Source organism: Hyperoodon ampullatus, assembly GCF_949752795.1.
Source record: "Hyperoodon ampullatus genome assembly, chromosome: 5".
Lineage (NCBI taxonomy): Eukaryota > Metazoa > Chordata > Mammalia > Artiodactyla > Ziphiidae > Hyperoodon > Hyperoodon ampullatus.
In genome coordinates, this window is record NC_136918.1 from 66,945,824 (window position 1) to 66,968,753 (window position 22,930).

General features: G+C 35.8%; 1 protein-coding gene across 3 annotated transcripts in view; it reads right to left on the reverse strand.

The window, feature by feature from the left end:
* Positions 1–3,424: 3,424 nt before the first annotated feature.
* NMD3 (NMD3 ribosome export adaptor) overlaps positions 3,425–22,930 on the reverse strand; it is a gene marked incomplete at both ends in the record, with an annotated part of 36,207 nt that continues 16,701 nt past the window's right edge. For all 3 annotated transcript variants that reach the window (XM_079704251.1, XM_079704250.1, XM_079704249.1), the window contains 8 exons: positions 3,425–3,555; positions 3,878–3,948; positions 4,872–4,978; positions 6,485–6,557; positions 7,366–7,478; positions 13,433–13,578; positions 19,618–19,735; positions 22,615–22,711. In XM_079704251.1, coding sequence (XP_079560377.1) covers positions 3,425–3,555; positions 3,878–3,948; positions 4,872–4,978; positions 6,485–6,557; positions 7,366–7,478; positions 13,433–13,578; positions 19,618–19,735; positions 22,615–22,711 — 856 coding nt within the window. The remainder of the gene's footprint in view (positions 3,556–3,877; positions 3,949–4,871; positions 4,979–6,484; positions 6,558–7,365; positions 7,479–13,432; positions 13,579–19,617; positions 19,736–22,614; positions 22,712–22,930) is intronic.

A 22,930-nucleotide genomic window follows, 5' to 3' on the forward strand; every position in this document is an offset into this window, starting at 1 on the left:
AGTGAAAAAAAACAGACTCAAATGTTCACATACTGTATGACTGCATTTACATATTTTGGAAAAAGCAAACCATAAGGTTAGAAAACAGATTGGAAGTTGGCAGGAGTTAAGGATGGGTGAAGGGTTTGAAAACAAAGGGGTAGGAAAGGGAATTTAGGGGGACTGGGGAGGATGATAGAAATTTTTTGTATTTTAATTGTAGTGGCAATTCCATGAATACACACATGTTAAAATTCAAAGAACTGTAAATCAAAGCATAAGCTTCACCATCTATAAGTTAATGAATTTAAAAAGAAAAATCAAGTTAAAATAACAATTGCAAAGGATTAAATCCTTTAATCCCTTCAAACAGAAAAACAACTAATATAACCCCAAAACATTTGGGAACATCTGGACTCATCGACAGCATATGTCTCCTGATGCAATGCATTGAGAATTTAGCATTACGTCTGGGGAAGTCCTGCTAAAAGGGCTTAACATAAATTTAATCATGAGGAAAGTCAGACAAGCCTAAGCTGAGGTCACTCTACAAAACAACTGGTTTGGACTCTTCAAAAATGTCAATTACGGGTGGCAGGGAGGGAGATGCATGAGGGAAGGGATGTGGGAACAGATGTATATGTATGACTGATTCACTTTGTTATAAAGCAGAAACTAATAAAAAAAAAAAAAAGCAGAAAAAAAAAATGTCAATTACATTTAAAAAAAACTCAGGAATGGATCCAGATGAAAGAAGTCTAAAGACATAAGAGAACCCAATGCAACATACAATCTTATTTATTTTTTCCATAAAAGACTTCATGGTTGGGGTAACTGACAAAATCTCAATGTGGTCAATCAATTGGATAACAGTATTGTGTCAATGTTAATTTTCTGATTTTGATCATTGCACTGTGATTATGTAAGAAAATTCCTTGTTTTGGAGGAGAAAAACCAAATATTTAGGGGGTTACTCTTAAATGGCTCAGGAAAAAAAATAATTAAAAAGAGGAAGAAAGAAAATAAGGTTATGTTCGTGTTTGGCAAATCCGAGTGAAGGGTATCAAGGAATTCTCTGTACTATTTTGCAATTTTTGTCTGAAATTATGCCAAAATTAAAAATAAATTATTTTTTAAAGTAAACGTCCTCTGGGCTAAAAATACCAGATCAAGTTATCTAAAGGATGGGAATCGGACTTCCCTGGTGGCACAGTGGTTAAGAATCCACCTGCCAATGAAGGGGACACAGGTTTGATCCCTGGTCCGGGAAGATCCCACATGTCGCGGAGCAGCTAAGCCCGTGCGCCACAACTACTGAGCCTGAGCTCTAGAGCCCGGAAGCCACAATTACTGAGCCCGTGCATCTAGAGCCCGTGCTCACAACACGAGAAGCCATCGCAATGAGAAGCCCACGCACCGCAACGAAGAGCAGCCCCCGCTCGCCACCACTAGAGAAAGCCCACGCGCAACAATGAACCCAACGCAGCCAAAAATAAATAAGTAAAATAAATAAACTTATTTTTAAAAAAAAATAAAGGATAGGACTCAACATGAACACATTTACTAAAATTTTAAGAGTCATGGGAAAGCTCCTGGCACTTACTCAGAACTGATCAGAGAAGTGTGCTCTAGCACAAATTCTGGAATTCTGGGTTCCACTGCGGCAAGGAATTAGCTTGATGCTGTTAAACATCTAACCACACAAGCAACTCTCTCCTCTCAACTGTTTCCTTGCTCATCAAGTGCCTCTTGCCAATAAAACAGCAGCTTCAAATGCAGATTTGGCCACAAAAAAATAATCAATCATACTGACTTAGAATATTTATAAATTGGGTTATAAATCAGGTTCCTGTTATTTTGATTAATACCAGCATCCTCAAGTTGTATCAACTCTGGGACATAAGCCTGGAAATTATCCTCTAAAATGGTAGATTTATCAAGGCTATATAACTGTGTGCACTCTTGGCTAACAGCTTTTCTTTCAGCTATATTCCCTCATCTTGTCACAACCTTCTTTCAACCAATAGATTTCATTACTCATAAAGACACAACATGAAAACAAGTAAGACTAAATAAGGTTAGTGAGAAATTACATTTTTCAGTGGGAAAGTCATATGACAAGTACTTAAATAACATTAATTCTACTTCAGAAACCTGCATGAAATTTAAATATGACACCCACATAATCACTTCAAGGACACAAAAAAGGGGGAGAACGTTTTTATTTTCATGCTTTTTAAAGTCTTGACATAGAAGAGGTAAACACAGACCACAGGTAAAACTTTAAATACGCAGACAGAAGCCACTTTAGAAAGCACAGGCCTTTATTCAAAACTTCAGAATTAGGGAGTCTGATCTTAAAAAAAGGAAAATGTTCCATTCAGCACTTACTCAATTTCCTTATATAGTGGTATATATAGAATTTATGAATTAGCACTTAGTAAGTCTGATCTTGCTTATAGAAATAGGATCTTAATACTTCATTTTCAGAACACTTTAAAACCCAAGCCAATGCTTTTCCTTCAAGGATGTGGAAGGCATTCCTCATTCAAATCTGATTCGTGGTTTTATAAAGCATGAAGATCATTTTCATTACTTCATCAACTATATGCTGGATTCTAATATTCTTTTTGATAGTGATGTGTTCAGTGATAGAAACTTATAAAAAGAGAATTCCTTCTCAATTTGTAAACCAAAATTTTAAAAGTAAAATCCCTGAAGTGATAGGAAGACATTTTTATGACATAAGCAGCTACTTCACTAAGCTGCTGGCACAAGCCAAAACAAAGGCACAAATTGTTATTTAACCTTTAAATATTGTTTGCTACAAATATTTTAAATATACCTTCTTCTGCAATGAAAATTAAGATAATCCCCAGCTTAACAGCTTTTGAAGATGTAAATATTACAAATAAAAAAGACAGCTTTCCTACTGAATGTCTAACGATAAACTGAACCCCAAGTTTTCTATCCCAAGGACATAAAAATGATCTGAAGTGGACTAAGTGCATGGCAAGTTCTTATTAAAACTTATTCTTCATATGCTCTTCTCCTAAAGCAATCAATATAAAAAGAATATGAAACTTGTTTTCTGCTTGAAGATTTAAGTAACCTCCAAGGAATCACAACTTGTGAGCTTTTAAACCCAGAGCTATAGTATATGAAAATACTAGTGTCTCATAAAAAAACAAACCAATAAAATTCCATACGTAAAATGGCCTAAATATCAGTAATAATTACATTCTGCATTTTTTTATCTAAAACTTCAAAGCCATCAACCTTTATCAGTGCTTCAAGTGAACAATCAAAATAGTCATATTTATTCAGGTTTAAAACTAAACTTCTCTTCTCTCAATATGAAGGCATAGACAGAATAGACAGTAAAAATTATTTTGTCCAACATCCTGAGCCTACGGATGTGGAAACCATCTACAACATGATCTCATTATGTCATCATCGATTCACCTTCTTCACCAGTAGCATCTTGGGAAATGTGAAGGTCTTCAAGCATCTCAGCCAGACTAATTCGAGGTGCTCCTTCATCATCTGTGTCACCTTCCACAGGAATGGTTGAATCTAAGAAAAGTACAAAGAGGATTTCAAATACAACTATGGAAATATACAAATATATTTGTACAGGGGTCAGAAAATTAAGGGATCATGCTAGGATGCAAATGATATCAAATGTGGTATAGTAAACAACATTTTAATAAGTTTTACTGTTGTGCAAGTTTGGGATTTTTTGGGGGTGGGTGGGTAAATGTTTAGAGTAGTTTTAAAAACACATGATAAAAGTCATTTATAGAATCAGAGTTTAAGATACCAAAATACTCATACTGGGTTAATATATTTATTTACAGAAGCTACAACTTAAATCAAATACTCCTAATTCACCAACCTCTATAAATGTTCACATTTTTTCTAATTGCCTCATCCTCTTCAAGATCTTCAAGGAAATCTTGGTATTGCCTACCGAAGTGTAAAGAAACATTTAAGTATTTCACCTTTACCAAGAAAGTGTGAAGTTAATGTTTTCTTCATTTTCAGCATTATAAGTGTGTTCCAAGTATTAAAATCTTTAAAAATAGTAACTGAAGGTCAAGTAAGGATGTTAATTAAATACTGACAGGTTTCTAAAAATTCTTTTCTTTCAAAATTACATTAAAAAAAATACACACCTGAATATAGGTGACATTAAATATAAGACAATAACAAGACCCCTTCATACTTTACTCTCCCCCCAAAAAAATGTATGGTCAAGTTGAAATACACACACTTTAAGACTATAGATGAAATAGTCAAATATGTACTTACAATATCTATTTAACATTATATACTTATATATACGTATTTTAAGTTATACTATGAGACTATATTTTAGAAATATTGCTGTTTCCCACTCACATTTCATGACACAACTTTATTTAAACTTTTCATTTTTTTATACATCAGTGTCATTAATGTCATCATTAAGGCCACTTTTCCAATCATCCAATAAACTTTTCTAGAACACAGTATCTTCATTTCTCCTTAAGTTGTACGAAAAACAGCATATTTGGTATCAATGTGCTATTTTCTTTTTATACTAAATCATAAGTACTCATTTGCTATTTCTGATATCCACAAGGTAATTGCTCATTATATTTTCAAATGAATCATCAATAATAACACTGCAATTGTCAGGTCATAACCCAGGAAATAATAACTAAATCTGTGTTAAATGTCATTACATCTGTTCATACTGATCCAAACAACATATTGATAACAGAAAATTAATACTGAGTGCAAGGAGCAAGTGTGTGGTGACTATTTCTTTACGATAAAAAAACCAATAAAGATTTATCAGAAGAATTTCCTTTGAGACAACATATAAAATATAAAGAAAGTGGGACCTTTCATCATCTGTATCCATGTTTTCTCTATCTCTTGCAAGCTCTTTCAGTTTCCAGTTTCTACGACGCTGACGTTTGGTACGGTCATAGCTCTTCTTGATTAACACCTAAAAGTAAGAAATATTTGCAAGGTACAAAAAATGGGAACTAGGTAACAGGACCTCAAAATCCAACAAAATTTTTAAAATGAAAGCTTACAGGAATGCCAGGAAGACACTAAACTAATGACAGTGGTTATACCTTAAGGGAAAGGAGTAGGGATCAAGAATTGGTGTCAAGAGAACTTTTAACATTTTTATTAATGTACTTAATATTTTATGAGAATGCATTTAGCCATTATTTGTATAACTGTTAAAATTTACTAACTGAAATTTTCCAGTGACTGAAAATTAAAATTTTCTTCTACCAAAAATTTCATGTTTCTGGTGTTTTTTTTTCTTCCTTTATACCAAAGTTCAGTTTTCAGCTACCATTCACATAAATCACTCTGAAACATTATCATAGGCAGACATTTTTCTCCCTTTCATTCCTACTAATAAGCACTTATAGAATTATATATATTTTCACAACTGTATATCCTAGAACAATTTAATAAAGTGTGGAATAAATGAAAATAACTTTATAATACAAAATCTATGTAAGACCATTTGATCTTCTCTTATGACCTTTTTGAAAAATACCTATTTAGACTTACACCGAAACCATGCTTCTATTTCCTAATTTATTAATTAATAAAAGCACAACTGGGTGGTGAGGAGGGGAGCCCTTCTTATACCATGACTTTATTTTTGCCCACAGCTAAAGAGATCAATGTTTATTTTAAAAGATCAAGTAAAGCAAACAGGAGATAGGGTCTTTCACATTTCACATGCACTGTTGCTCAGGATTCTGATAAACTCATGTTAGAATTTAACAGATTTTTTTCAGAAGTAACATTCTTTCTCTAAGACTTAACACTGTGAAGATTATTTTCAACTACAATTATATTCAAACCTGAATGACGGTTTTAACTCTAAATGCCTTCTTAACAATACATGAAATAAGCTGAGCCTAAAAGAATGAACAGGAATAAATTCTAAAGGTCATCATTTCTAGCTGCAAATTTATTTTTACTCTACAGATACTATCAAGTATTTTGACAGAATGAAAATTTGATTATAAGAGCAACCAAAAAACTCAATAAATCTTGGGTTTTATCCACTAAGAATAATTATCTTAAATGAAGGTTTTGCTATTATACCTTAACTGCAATTTCAAAAGAAACCTCTAAATTGATTACTTTCAAAAATGTGAACTCGGGCTTCCCGGGTGGCGCAGTGGTTGAGAGTCCGCCTGCCGATGCCGGGGACACGGGTTCATGCCCCGGTCTGGGAGGATCCCACATGCCGCGGAGCGGCTGGGCCCGTGAGCCATGGCCACTGAGCCTGCGTGTCCGGAGCCTGTGCTCCGCAACGAGAGAGGCCACAACGGTGAGAGGCCCTCGTACCGCAAAAAAAACAAACAAACAAACAAAAAAAAAAAAAACAAAAAAAATGTGAACTCATGCATCTTACCCATAAGAGTTTCATCAATCATCTTCAACACATGAAAAAGAGGAAAATCTAAAGCCTTACCACATCTGGGACTCTATCTGATTTCATTTTGTTGACATGCTCATCATTTAAGTTACAGTTGGCCAAATCAAACCTGAAATGAAAACAATGAAACACTTAATAACAAAAACACTTACTTTTTCCATGTAACTTTTTATTTTATAGATGATCACCTAACAGTTCCTCCTAAGATCAAACATTTAATACACTTTCCCACTTCAGAAGTTTTGCAGTGTACTATACAGTGAACAGGCTTCTACAGATCCTGGTAAAGATAATAATGCACTCTATCTCTCAGTTTCACATGTCATCCATTATTGTCCACCTTACTATACTCTTGTAAAAGAAGCAAAACAGACTTATATATCAGTCTAACATTAGGATTCAGTTACATGGTTCCATTCAATTTATAGACAACAAAAGCAAAACACCCCTCATTCTCTAGTAAAAGGAACTGAAACCCTAAGAGCAAAAATAATGTTTAAGGCATGCTTATAAGCTCTGCATCAGAATGGACTATCCTATGCCTATAAAGACCCTTTACATATATAGCTGCCATATTTTAAAAGTGAAATATTTTAACAACAGCATATGCATAATAAAAAACTACCTGCTCCCCCCAAAAACTACAAACATAATCTAATCATACTACTTCAGGGTTCAATTACTCAAAATCTTATAATAAATGACTCTTTAAGATGATGGCCAAAATGGAATAACTATGGGCTTCTGTCCAATCAATAATTTCATTTAGTTATCAATAATAAAGTGAGCTATATGGCTCCTAAGAACTCTTAAATTCTTTTTAGGATAAACAACTTTATTTTAGATAGCTTTGCTGGCTCCCAGAGAAAATCTACAATGTTAGTCAGCAGTTTAAAATACTATAAAATAATACAAACCCCAACACCAGGTCTCCAGGATTTAGAAGATGTCCCAAATGAGTGCGACAAAAATACTGTTTATCTGTATTCATTTCAGATGTTTTCTGTACCCAGACTTCCCCGAGGGTATGCTTAACAGGAAAGAAAATGAACTCTTCAATAATCTAGGCATAACTTAAAAAGCATCTCATAGAAAAGTTAAATACAATGTTGATTTTGGTTTTCTGATTTTCATTCTAAAGACAGAAATTGTTTTATTTTCCAGATCTCTGAATCACTGTCAAAATTAACAAATTACTGAATTATGAGTACAGAAAAAGACTCATAAGTAATTCATAAAATAAATATTTTGTTAAGATTTTATTCAAGGCTTTTATAAAATATTAACATTGTCACCTAAAAACAGACACATATGTAGAATTTTCAAAAGAAATGTTCTTACAGGGAGATGGGCCAACACAGACTGAGTAAAAAGAATAACTAAAAAAGTAGGGGAATCTTAAATCCAGAAAATATCTTAAGCAACCCCTTGTTTTACACATAAGGTTAAAAAAAACAGGCTTCAGAGAAAATAATCTAGCAATCCCAGCGGCACCACTACCACAACAGAACCCAAATCTTCATCAGTTTTTTGAAGGTCTACTATTTTGAGGTATAACTTTTTTTTAAACTATATACCATGGAAACATCATCTCAAGTTTGAACTTTTAAAGCAGAAAACCATTAATGTCCCTTTCCAAACATAGAATTTTACAAGCAATTGTAACTGACATTTCAAACTTCCCGGCTGAATGAAGTATAGCACGTGCCAATACCTTTTACTAACAAAAACAGAACAAAGTAAAATGGGATCAAGAGCAAAATAATAAGAATTATAGATAGAATTAAGGAATCTCAAAGAGGTGAAAAGAAGAGGTAGAGAGAAAGGAAGAAACTGAAATAACAGACAGGTCCCAGATTTAGGAAAAAAATGGGAAAAAAAATCAAATTACCAGGGAAACACTAAATTCTAGCTAAATGCATTTTTTGAAAGCAAAGAAAGTAGTTTCATATATGCCTGAGGGGAAGTGGTGGTGCTTAAATGATAAACATTTCTTTATTTTTTTATAAATTTATTTATTAATTTGTTTTTACTTTTGGCTGTATTGGGTCTTTGTTGTTGCTCATGGGCTTTCTCTAGTTGAGGCAAGCGGGGGCTACTCTTCATTGCGGTGCGCAGGCTTCTCATTGTCTTGGCTTCTCTTGTTGCAGAGCACAAGCTCTAGAGCGCAGGCTCAGTTGCTCCGCAGCATGTGGGATCTTCCTGGGCCAGGGCTCGAACCCGTGTCCCCTGCATTGGCAGGCAGATTCTTAACCAATGCGCCACCAGGGAAGCCCTAAACGTTTGTTCTTAATCATATTATCAAATTTTTTATTTTAAAGAAAAATATGAAAAGTAATTCTTCCATTCCCATTGATTTTCTCAAGTTACTGGAAGATATTTTTGTCTCAAGACACAATATTACCTCAATAGAAATGAGCTCTGTTACTATACAGTTTGGGGGGGCCTCTAAATACTATTTCATAGTAGAAGAAATCAGACTTACATCCTTGAAGAAACACCTGATTTCAGATATGGGGTAGGAATTATACAATGTGATTTTGGAACACCTAAATGTTGTGGTGTTGTCCCACCAAGTAAGGATGCTTTCAAAGACTAGGAAAGTCATGTCAAAAGGACAAAGGAATAGACCTATATCTATTAAAGAAATTGAGTCAATATTAGTAATCTTCCAAAATAAAAAGCACCAGGCCCTGATGGATTCACTGGTGAATTCTAGCTAACATTTAAGGTAGAAATTATACCATTCCTCTAGAATCTTTTCCCAAAGGCAGAAACAGAGGGAATACTTCCTAACTCATTTACAAGGTCAACATTACCTTATAACCAATACCAGACAAAGACATTACAAGGAAAGCAATCTACAGACCAATCTCTCATGAACATAGATTCAAAAATCCTCAACAAAACATTAAAGAACTGTACACCATTACCAAGTGGGATTTAACCCATGTATGCAATGCTGGTTCAACATGTGAAAATCAAATTAATGTAGCCCATTAATCAAATCAACAGGTTAAAAAGGAAAAAAAATCACATGATGGTATCAATAAAGAAAAAGCATTTGACAAAATCCAACACCTATTCATGATAAAAAAAAAAAAAAACCTCTCAGTAAACTAGAAATAGAGGGGAACTTCCTCTACCTGATAAAGAATATCTATTAAAAAAAAACCTTAAACCTAACATTATACTTAATGGTGAGAAACATGCAGCTTTCCCACTAAGATCAGGTACAAGGCAAGAATGTTCCCTCTCACTACTCATTTTCAATATCCTACTGGAAACCCTAGCTAATACAAAAGATAAGAAAAGGAAATGAAAGGTATATAAATTGGAAAGGTAAAAATAAACTCATCTTTGCAGATGACATGGTCATCTACATAGAAAATTTAAATGGACCAAAGAGCTCCCAGAATATAGCAAGGTTATAGGATACAAGGTTATAAACGAAAGTCACTTTCCTATATACCAACATAAGAAAGTGGAATTTGAATTTTAAAAATACCATTTACATTAGCACCCCCCCAAAAATGAAATACTTAGGTGTAAGTCTAACAAAATATGTATAAGATCTGTATGAGGAAAACTACAAAACTCTGATGAACAAAATCAAAGAACTAAAACAGAGAGACGTTCCATGTTCATGGACAGGAAAACTCAATATTGTCAAGCTGTAAGTTCTGCCCAACTTGACCTACAGATTCATGCAATTCGAATCAAAATCCCAACAAGTTTAGCCACAGAGGCATAATATACAGCATAAGGAATATGGTCAGTAATACTGTAATAACTTTGCATGGGGACAGATGGTAACTAGACTTATCATGGTGATCATTTCATAATGCATGAAAATATCAAATCACTTGTGTAGTACACCTAAAAATAACATACTGTTGTATGTCAACTATGTTTCAATTTAAAAAAATTTCCAATAAGATATTTTGTGGATATCAACAACTGCTTTTAAAGTTATACCAAGACAAAAGATCCTGAACAGTCAACACAATTTTAAAGGAGAAGAACAAAGCTGTAGGACTGACACTATCCAACTTGAAGACTTACTATAATGCTACAGTAATCATGACAGTGTGGTACTGACAAAAGAATAAACAAATATTATACATCAATGGAACAAAATAAAAGAGCCCAGAAATATATCCAAATAAATACAGTCAACTGATCTTTGACAAGGGAGCAAAGGCAATACAATGGAACAAAGACAGTCTTTTCAACTAATGGTGCTAGAATAATTGCACATTAACATGCAAAAAAAAAAAAAAAAGTCAATCTGGACACAAACCTTACACCTTCACAAAAATTAACTCAAAATGGATCATAGACCTAAGTGTACAACACACAACTATGAAACTCCTAGAAGATAACAAAGGAGAAAATCTAGCTGACCTTGGGTTTGGCAATTACTTTTTCAATACAGTAACAAAGGCAGGATCCATGAAAGAATAGTAGATAACCTGGACTTCATTAAAATTAGAAACTTCTGCTCTATGAAAGACAATGTCAAGAGAATAAGATGATAAACCACACTGGGAGAAAACATTTGCAAAAAACATATCTAACAAAGGACTTTTAACCAAAATACACAAATAACTCTTAAAACTCAAAAATAAGAAAACAAACAACCTGATTAAAAAATGGGCAAAAGACCTTAACAGACACCTCACCAAAAAAGACATACAGATGGCAAATAAGCATGAGAAAATACTCCTCATCATGTGTCATCAGGGAAATACAAATTAAAATGACAATGAGATACTACTATATACCTATTAGGAAGGCCTGAAACACTGACAAATCCAAACTCCTGACATCAAATGTTGGTGAAGATGTGGAGCAACAGGAACTCTCATACATTACTGGTGGGAATGCAAGATGACACCAACACTATTGAAGACAGTTTGGCAGTTTCTTACAAAACTAAACATACTCTTACCAAATGATCCAACAAACATGCTCCTTGGTATTTACACAAAGAAGCTGAAAGCTCATGTCCACACAAAAACATGCAAAAGAATGTCTATAGCAACTTTATTGATAACTGCCAAAACTTGGAAGCAACCAATATGTTCTTCAGTAGGTGAATAAGTAAACTGTGGTATATCAAAACAATATTATCTGGCACTTAAAAAAAAAAAGAGCTATTAAGCTGTGAAAATACATGGAGAAAATTTAAATGCACATTACTAAGTGAAAGAAGCCAATATGAAAAGACTGTATGAGTCCAATTATATGACACTCTGGAAAAGGCAAAACTATACAGACAGTATTTAAAAAAAAAAACAAAACAGTGATTGCCAGGGGTTAGGAGTGAGGGAAGGATGAACAGGCAGAGCATGGAGGATTTTAAGGGCAGTGAAAATATCCGGCATGATACTATAATGATGGATACATGTCACTATACATTTGTCCAAACCCATAGAAAGTACAATACCAAGAGGGAATCCTAATGTAAAATATGGACAATGGGTGATTATAATGTGTCGATGTAGATTCATCAATTGTAACAAATGTACCACTCGTTTGGCAGAAGAAGGGCATTTGATAATGGCGGAGGCTATGCATGTGTGGAGGCAAGGCGTATACAGGAAATCTTTTACCGCCTCTTAATTTTGCTGTGAACCTAAAAGTGATCTAAAAAAAGTAAGTCATTAAAAAAAATTTTTCTGAAGGAAATAGAAACTATTCTGAAGGGGCTCCTACTGGCTACATTTGAGGTGATCTGAGAGGGAGGGAGGGAGGGAGGGAGGGTAGTAGCAAAGGGAAAAAATTATTCAATTACAGTGGAGAGACCTGGCTATCAGATAAACAGCCAAACATTACTTGCCTCTTGATATATCATAAAAGGTACATAGCATCACCTCTGAAATGTTCTGCCAAAAAAAAATTAACCTAAACTTAAATAGGACTTTAGATCCATTTTCCAGTTTAAAGGAAATATAAGAGATTAGGGAGAAAGTTAAATGACATCATGAGGGGCTTCCCTGGTGGCGCAGTGGTTGAGAATCCTCCTGCTAATGCAGGGGACACGGGTTCGAGCCCTGGTCTGGGATGAACCCATATGCCGCGGAGCAACTGGGCCCATGAGCCACATCTACTGAGCCTGTGCGTCGGAGCTTGTGCTCCACAACGAGAGAGGCTGTGACAGTGAGAGGCCTGCGCACCGCGATGAAGAGTGGCCCCCACTTGCCGAAACTGGAGAAAGCCCTCGCACAGAAACAAAGACCCAACACAGACAAAAATAAATAAATAAGTTAAAAAAAATGTGACATCATGAGGAAACAATAAAACTAGATCCACAAGATAAATAAATGCCCTAGTTGCATTAGGAAGTTGTTATCATAAAAAAATGAATGAGAAAAAAAGGGGGGGGCTGTTATTAAATATTTAAGAGGTACAATATTCACATTCAATATACAGTCCCCAATTAGACACTGGTTTGAACGAACCATAAAAGGCACTTTGGGACAAATAAGGAAATCTGGCAAACTATGCAGTTTATATGTATGATAGTACTTTGATTATACAGAAAATGCTTCTATGTTTTAGAGATGATTATTGAAGCATTCAGTATTTAGTGATAATATATATATATTTAATTCAACATGTTTGAAATTTTTTAAAAAGCAAAAGAGTGTTAAGCTTGTCATTTGGTCCTTCTGTACAAAAGGAAAGGAAATGCTTTTTCATAATAATATTTTTTTAATTTTTCCAGTATTAAACAGAATAAGTTAACTTACTAGATAGTATAAGTCTGACAGTTTTCATCACAATGACCACACGTTAAAAGCAAATGTTATACAAACACACAATGCATTTTTAACTGAATGTGCTTATTTGGAACCACATTTTGGAATTACCAACAAATTTTAAAAAAACAAAGATACAAAAAAAAAAAGAGAGAGAGAGAGAAACACAAAAACAGTAAGTTGGAGGCTAGGAGGAGGTAAGCAGGATGGAACTTACCTTTTTTGATATCATTCCAGCACCTGCATTGCGTTTTAGATCTCGGACTATGCTACATTCCATAACAATAAACTCCTCTAGCTGTTTGGGATGGCATAAACTATTGAAAGGGTGACTCCAAAAAGTGTTGCCATCAATATCTGCAACTAAGAATAAACAAAGAACATTAAAGAACAAAAGAACTGAAGTATTTCAAAAGCCATCAAATGCAGTCCCGGATGAACACCCAGAGCATCCGAGCCGGCTTCCAGGGTTTCAGCAGCAGCAACCCAGCAGGCAGATTTCAGATACTCAGACTCCACCTACACTTTCATCTACATTGGCAGCCCCAAAAGCCATGTGGCTGACAGGGTCCTGGTGCTCTGGCCGGGTGTCAAATCTGTAACTCTCAGGTAGGAGAGCCAAGTTCAGGACACTGGTCCAGCAGAAACCTCCCGACTCCACATAATATCAAAATGCGAAAACTCTCCCAGAGATCTCCATCTCAATGCTAAGACCCAGCTCGACTCAACGACCAGCAAGCTACAGTGCTGGACACCCAATGCGAAACAACTAGCAAGACAGGAACACAACCCCACCCATTAGCAGAGAGGCTGCCTAAAACCATAATAGGGTAACAGGCACCGCAAAACACACCCCACACGCAGTACTGCCCACCAGAAGGACAATACCCAGCCTCATCCACCAGAACACAGGCACCAGTGCCCTCCATCAGGAAGCCTACACAACCCACTGGACCAACCACAGCCACTGGGGGCAGACACCAAAAACTGGGAACTACAAACCTGCAGCTTGCGAAAAGGAGACCCCAAACACAGTAAGTTAAGCAAAATGAGAAGACAGAGAAACACACAGCAGATAAAGGAGCAAGGTAAAAACCCACCAGACCAAACAAATGAAGAGGAAATAAGACAGTCTACCTGAATAAGAAATTCAGAATAATGACAGTAAAGATGATCCAAAATCTTGGAAACAAAATGGAGAAAATACAAGAAATTTTAACAAGGACCTAGAAGAACTAAAGAGCACACAAACAATGATGAACAACACAATAAATGAAATTAAAAATTCTCTACAAGGCATCAATAGCAGAAAAACTGAGGCAAAGGAACCGATAAGTGACCTGGAAGATAAAATAGTGGAAATAACTACTGCAGAGCAGAAGAAAGAAAAAAGAATGAAAAGAATTGAGGACAGGCTCAGAGACCTCTGGGACAACATTAAACACACCAACATTCAAATTATGGAGGTCCCAGAAGAAGAAGAGAAAAAGAAAGGGACTGAGAAAATATTTGAAGAGATTATAGTTGAAAACTTCCCTAATATGGGAAAAGAAATAGTTAATCAAGTCCAGGAAATGCAGAGGGTCCCATATAGGATAAATCCAAGGAGAGACACGCCAAGACACATATTAATCAAACTATCAAAAATTAAATACAAAGAAAAAATATTAAAAGCACCAAGGGAAAAACAACAACTAACATACAAAATCCTCATAAGGTTAACAGCTGATCTTTCAGCAGAAACTGTGCAAGCCAGAAGGGAGTGGCAGGACATATTTTAAGTGATGAAAGAGAAAAACCTACAACCAAGATTACTATACCCAGGAAGGATCTCAGATTCGATGCAGAAATTAAAACCTTTACAGACAAACAAAAGCTAAGAGAATTCAGCACCACCAAACCAGCTTTACAACAAATGCTAAGGAACTTCTCTGCACAGGAAACACAAGAGAAGTAAAAGACCTTCAATAACAAACCCAAAACAATTAAGAAAGTGGCAATAGGAATATACATATCAATAATTAACTTAAATGTAAACAGATTAAACGCTCCCACCAAAAGACATACACTGGCTGAAAGGATACAAAAACAAGACCCGTATATATGCTGTCTACAAGAGACCCACTTCAGACCTAGGGACACATACAGACTGAAAGTGAGGGGATGGAAAAAGATATTCCATGCAAAATGGAAATCAAAAGAAAGCTGGAGTATCAATTCTTATATCTCACAAAATAGACTTTAAAATAAAGACTATTAGAAGAGACAAAGAAGAACACTACATGATGATCAAGGGATCAATCCAAGGAGAAGATATACCAATTGTAAATATTTATGTACCCAATGAAGGAGCACCGCAATACATAAGGCAAATGCTAACAGCCATAAAAGGGGAAACTGACAGTAACACAATCATAGCAGGGGACTTTAAAACCCTGCTTTCACCAATGGACAGATCACACAAAATAAAAATAAATAAGGAGACACAAGCTTTAAATGATACATTAAACAACATGGACTTAATTGATATTTATAAGACATTCCATCCAAAACAACAGAATACACATTTGTCTCAAGTTTCATGGAACATTCTCCAGGATAGATCATATCTTGGGTCACAAATCAAGCCTTGGTAAATTTAAGAAAACTGAAATTGTATCAAGTATCTTTTCCGACCACAATGCTACGAGACTAGATATCAATTACAGGAAAAAATCTGTAAAAAATACAAACACATGGAAGCTAAACAATACACTACTTAATAACCAAGAGATCACTGAAGAAATCAAAAAATACCTACAAACAAATGACAATGAAAACATGACAACCCCAAACCTATGGGATGCAGCAAAAGCAGTTATAAGAGGGAAGTTTATAACAATATGATCCTACCATAAGAAACAAGAAACATCTCAAATAACCTAACATTACACCTAAAGCAATTAGAGAAAGAAGAACAAAAAAACCCCAAAGTTAGCAGAAGGAACAAAATCATAAAGATCAGATCAGAAATAAATGAAAAAGAAATGAAGGAAATGATAGCAAACATCAATAAAACTAAAAGCTGGTTCTTTGAGAAGATAAAGAAAATTGATAAACCATTAGACAGACACATCAAGAAAAAAGGGAGAAGACTCAAATCAATAGAATTAGAAATGAAAAAGGAGAGGTAACAACTGACACTGCAGAAATGCAAAGGATCATGAAAGATTACTACAAGAAACTCTATGCCAATAAAATGGACAATCTGGAAGAAATGGACAAATTCTTAGAAATGCACAACCTTTCAAGACTGAACCAGGAAGAAATAGAAAATATTTCAGACCAATCACAAGCACTGAAATTGAAACTTGATTAAAAATCTTCCAACAAACAAAAGCCCAGGACCACATGGCTTCACAGGCGAATTCTATCAAACATTTAGAGAAGAGCTAACACCCATCCTTATCAAACTCTTCCAAAATACAGCAGAGGGAGGAACACTCCCAAACTCATTCTACAAGGCCACCATCACCCTGATACCAAACCAAACAAAGATGTCACAAAAAAAGAAAACTACAGGCCAATATCACTGATGAACACAGATGCAGAAATCCTCAACAAAATACTAGCAAACAGAACCCAACAGCAAATTAAAAGGATCATACGCCATGATCAAGTGGGGTTTATCCCAGAAATGCAAGGATTCTTCAATATACGGAAATCAACCAATGTGATACACCATATTAACAAATTGAAGGAGAAAAAACATATGACCATCTCAATCGATAAAGAGAAAGCCTTCCACAAAATTCAACACCCATTTATGATAAAAACCCTGCAGAACGTAGGCATAGACGGAACTTTCCTCAACATAATAAAGGCCATATATGACAAACCCACAGTTAACATCGTTCTCAATGGTGAAAAACTGAAACCATTTCCACTAAGATCAGGAACAAGACAAGGTTGCCCACTCTACCACTATTATTCAACATAGTTTTGGAAGTTTTAGCCACAGCAATCAGGGAAGAAAAAGAAACAAAAGGAATCCAAATAGGAAAGAAGTAAAGCTGTCACTGTTTGCAGATGACATGATACTATAGATACAGAATCCTAAAGATGCTACCAGAAAACTACTAGAGCTAATCAATGAATTTGGTAAAGTAGCAGGATACAAAATTAATGCACAGAAATCTCTGGCATTCCAATACACTAATGATGAAAAATCTGAAAGTGAAATTAAGAAAACACTCCCATTTACAGAAACAATAAACAGAACAGAACAGAAACAATAAAATATCTAGGAATAAACCTAAGGAGACAAAAGACCTGTATGCAGAAAATTATAAGACACTGATGAACGAAATTAAAGATGATACAAATAGATGGAGAGATATACCATGTTCTTGGATTGGAAGAATCAACATTGTGAAAATGACTCTACTACCCAAAGCAATCTACAGATTCAATGCAATCCCTATCAAACTACCACTGGCATTTTTCACAGAACTAGAACAAAAAATTTCACAATTTGTATGGAAACGCAAAGGACCCTGAATAGCCAAAGCAATTGTGAGAATGAAAAATGGAGCTGGAGTAATCAAACTCCCTGACTTCAGACTATACTACAAAGCTACAGTAATCAAGACAGTGTGGTACTGGCACAAAAACAGAAATATAGATCAATGGAACAGGATAGAAAGCCCAGAGACAAACCCACGCACATATCGTCACCTTATCTTTGGTAAAGGAGGCAAGAATAAACAGTGGAGAAAAGACAGCCTCTTCAATAAGTGGTGCTGGGAAAACTGGACAGCTACATGTAAAAGTATGAAATTAGAATACTCCCTAACACCATTTAGAACACTCCCTAACACCATACACAAAAATAAACTCAAAATGGATTAAAGACCTAAATGTAAGGCCAGACACTATCAAACTCTTAGAGGAAAACATAGGCAGAACACTCTATGACATAAATCATAGCAAGATCCTTTTTGACCCACCTCCTACAGAAAGGGAAATAACAACAAAAATAAACAAATTGGACCTAATGAAACTTAAAAGCCTTTGCACAGCATAGGAAACCATAAACAGGACCAAAAGACAACCCTCAGAATGGGAGAAAATATTTGCAAATGAAGCAAGGGACAAAGGATTAATCTCCAAAATTTACAAGCAGCTCATGCAGCTCAATATCAAAAAAACAAACAACCCAATCCAAAAATGGGCAGAAGAGCTAAATAGACATTTCTCCAAAGAAGATATACAGATTGCCAACAAACACATGAGAGAATGTTCAACGTCATTAATCATTAGAGAAATGCAAATCAAAACTACAAAGAGATATCATCTCACAGCAGTCAGAATGGCCATCATCAAAACATCTACAAACAATGCTAGAGAGGGTGTGGAGAAAAGGGAACCCTCTTGCACTGTTGGTGGGAATGTAAATTGATACAGCCACTATGGAGAACAGTACGGAGGTTTCTTAAAAAACTAAAAATAGAACTACATATGACCCAGCAATCCCACTACTGGGCACATACCCTGAGAAAACCATAATTCAATAAGAGTCATGTACCACAATATTCACTGCAGCTCTATTTACAATAGCCAGGACATGGAAGCAACCTAAGTGTCCATCGACAGATGAATGGATAAAGAAGGTGTGGCACATATATACAATGGAATATTACTCAACCATAAAGAGAAATGAAATTGAGTTATTTGTAGTGACGTGGATGGACCTAGAGTCTGTCATACAGAGTGAAGTAAGTCAGAAAGAGAAAAATAAATACCGTATGCTAACACATATATATGGAATCTAAAAAAAAAATGGTCCTGAAGAACCTAGGAGCAGGACAGGAATAAAGACGCAGACATAGAAAATGGACATGAGGACACAGGGAGGGGGACGGTAAGCTGGGACGAAGTGAGAGAGTGCCATGGACATATACACACTACCAAATGTAAAATACATAGTTAGTGGGCAGCAGCCGCATAGCACAGGGATATCAGCTCGGTGCTTTGTGACTACATAGAGGGGTGGGATAGGGAGGGTGTGAGGGAGATGCAAGAGGGAGGAGACATGGGGATATATGTATATGTATAGCTGATTCCGTTTGTTATAAAGCAGAAACTAACACACCACTGTAAAGCAATTATACTCTAAATGGAATACAACTAATAAAAATGTAAAAGTTCACAGAAATCTTTCTTCAAACAAAAAAATACAAGGATAACTTATTAAAAGCTTTAAAAATTCCAGTATTTTAAAACACTGTATGGTAAAAATTTAACCACTGTACAGTAGTTTTTTAAAACGTTACTAAGAATGCTTGATAAAATTAACAACATTAACAAATTATTACTGCTTGCTGGAAAGAACTGTCAAGGCAAATAGTTTCGAAAACTTACCTTGTAGGGTATTTGGATCTATGAGATGGATGACGCTGGTTACTCGAATACACACACAAATCTGGTTCATGTTTCCCAGGCTTTGTGCCAGTTTTGGAGACAGACAAACAACATTATCCTAGGCATAAGAACTAACATTTAGTGTGAAGGAAATCCTAAGTAACAGTCTCCACTAAACACTCATCAATGTAAAGCTGATCCAAGCGCATTTGCCCAAACCAAAATGTCATTTTTAATTCTATGTACCAACAAAGGGCCTAAAAAAAAGAATCAGACCTTAAAGAAACAGAAAATAAGCTACACCTTCTTAAGATGGAAATATGTCTTAACAAAAAGGCTTTAAAAATATTTTCCAGATCCTAGTCACCAAACTATTAAGTTTGTTTCAATTTTATTCAAGTGTGAATGCCTTTTTACTCTATGTTAATATAGTTTACATTCCAAGCAAAGTATTATGAACACCAGAAGGAGAGTGATTTTCTAATCTATTTGTGCCTTCATTTAATCTCTATAAAAATTAATTTCAGGGACTTCCCTGGTGGCGCAGTGGTTAAGAATCCACCTGCCAATGCAGGGGACACGGGTTCGACCTGTAGTCCGCGAAGGTCCCTCATGCCGCGGAGCAACTAAGCCTGTGCACCACAACCTGTACTCTAGGGCCTGCGTGCCACAACTACTGAAGCCCGCGCCCAGAGCCCACGCTCTGCAACAAGAGAAGCCACCGCAATGAAAAGCCTACGCACCGCAACGAAGAGTAGCCCCCGTTCGCCGCAACTAGATAAAGCCCTCATGCAGCAATGACGACCCTACATAGCTAAAAATAATTTTTAAAAAAATAAATAACCATTATTTTAAAAAAAATTAATTTCAGAGGAGCCACGTGTTCCTCCTTCTTGTCTACATGTACCAATATGAAATCAAAGATCTAATGCCCCCTTAAAAGCACATATGACTATGTGTGCATCAGGAGATACTACCATCAATGTGGTTATCTGTTTTTAAGCTGTTATTAAAATATAAAAAGGATCTGGGTTATATTTTAAGCTGTATCTATTCACAAGGCTCTCCCACTGAAGGAACGTTCTGTGCCTCCCTAATGGCACCTACTTCAGTACTTTTTCTTTTCTTTTTTCTTTTTTTTTTAACTTAGTAAGAGTCTCCAAAGATTAATGAAAAAACTTCTTTACACTGTGTATTTATCCAGATACCTGTGTGAGTCACTCAAAGCACTTAATACACATGGCCTAAATATGCCCTCACACCTAGATTCATATTTCCCCAGTTTTGCACCAGGAAAATGTTCACTGTTTTAAACTAGGAGTCTGCAAATAAGATCCTCAGACCAAATTTTTGTAAATAAAGTTTTGCTGGAACACAGCCTCAGCCCTTCATTTACCTATTATCTATGGCTACTTTTGTGCAACAACAGCACAGTTGAGTAGTTGCAAAACCAATTATATAGCCTAAAAGCTGAAAATATTTACTGTCTGCCCCTTTACAGAAAAAATTTGCTGACTCGGTTTTAAGCCATCATTTCATCCCTGGTATTGTGCTACACCATAAATTAGTGATAACTTTAAAGCCTCAGAGTCACAGACCTAGACACAAATCCTGGCTTCATCATTTTGTAGTTATGTAACTTTGGGCAAGTCATCTAACCTCCCCAAGCTTCAACTTCCTCATCTTCAAATGATGGTATGATTTACTCCCGTTGTTGAGACTTGAAGAGGTGAAATATACTTATAATAATAAGCATAAAAGATAATAACTTTATGTAGAATGCTCACAATAAATTATGGCATTTATTATTAGTGATTTAAACATGGACATGCAAGTTCCTAGGTGGCAGTGACCTCTACTACATAATCCTAACACACAGCCTTCTATACAATAGATCTTCAATAACTATTTGTTGAATTTTAATTCATTTATATTTTTGAAGCAGAGTTTTACCTTAGTACAATCAATGAAATGATAACCTATGTCTTAAGTGTTATTCAGATTATATTTTTAAAATCACAGGGATTTCCCTGGTGGCGAAGTCATTAAGAATCCACCTGCCAATGCAGGCAACATGGGTTCGAGCCCTGGTCCGGGAAGATCCCACCTGCTGCAGAGCAACTAAGCCCTTGTGCCACAACTACTGAGCCTGCGCTCTAAAGCCCGCGAGCCACAACTACTGAAGCCTGCGTGCCTAGGATCCACACTCCACAACAAGAGAAGCTACTGCCATGAGAAGCTCGCGCACCACAACGAAGAGCAGCCCCCCACTCACCACAACTAGAGAAAGCCCACGTGCAGCAATGGAGACCCAACACAGCCAAAAATAAATAAATAAATTTTTTTAAAAATCACAAAAATAATTCTATGACCTCCTTTCCACAATACTGTTTAATTCTATCATGCCAAAATCCAGTTTGCATATATTCCACAAAGTGGTTCACTGATAATTATTTTAAAGTAATTTCCTGTATTCAAAGTTTCACAGAACTATCAAGTGTCCACTAGGATTGCAAAGTTTAAGGAATTCACACCATAAACACTGCAACCAGGCCTTTTAATTAGTACACCAAAAATTTATAATTTTAAGCATGATTACTTTTAAACATCTTTTTAACATGGCTGAAATGTGTCAGAAATCATTAAGAAGGAAGTTTTCTAAATGTTTAACCAATCCCAGAAGGAAACCAGGACCTAATAATTACATATAAACCAATTAAGAAGGACATGGATTAATTTGGGCTTCGCTGGTGGCGCAGTGGTTGAGAGTCCGCCTGCCGATGCAGGGGACACGGGTTCGTGCCCCGGTCCGGGAAGATCCCACATGCCGCGGTGCAGCTGGGCCCGTGAGCTATGGCTGCTGAGCCTGTGCGTCCGGAGCCTGTGCTCCGCAACGGGAGAGGCCACAACAGTGAGAGGCCCGCGTCCCGCAAAAAAAAAAAAAAAAAAGAAAAAAAAAGAAAGAAGGACATGGATTAATTAAATGAGAAAAAGTACCTTGCATATTGGAACAATTTCCACAGAAAAAGTGCTTTTGTAATTGTATGTGTTACTATGGACATCCTGAGAGATCAGTCTCTGTGAGGCTTTGTATCTGTTAAGAGAAAAAGTTAATCGTAATAAAAAAACAAAGGTCCTTACTTGTATAGTCTCGAGAATATAAATTTTCATCAAATCAAATCATTACCGTCCAAGGTCTGAAACAGCAGATGCCTGCTATGGTGAACCCTCATTTCGTCCACTTCATTTAAAAACCTTCACCAATCTGACTGCACCCTACCTGTTTTCAACTTTACCTACTGAAAACCTCCAA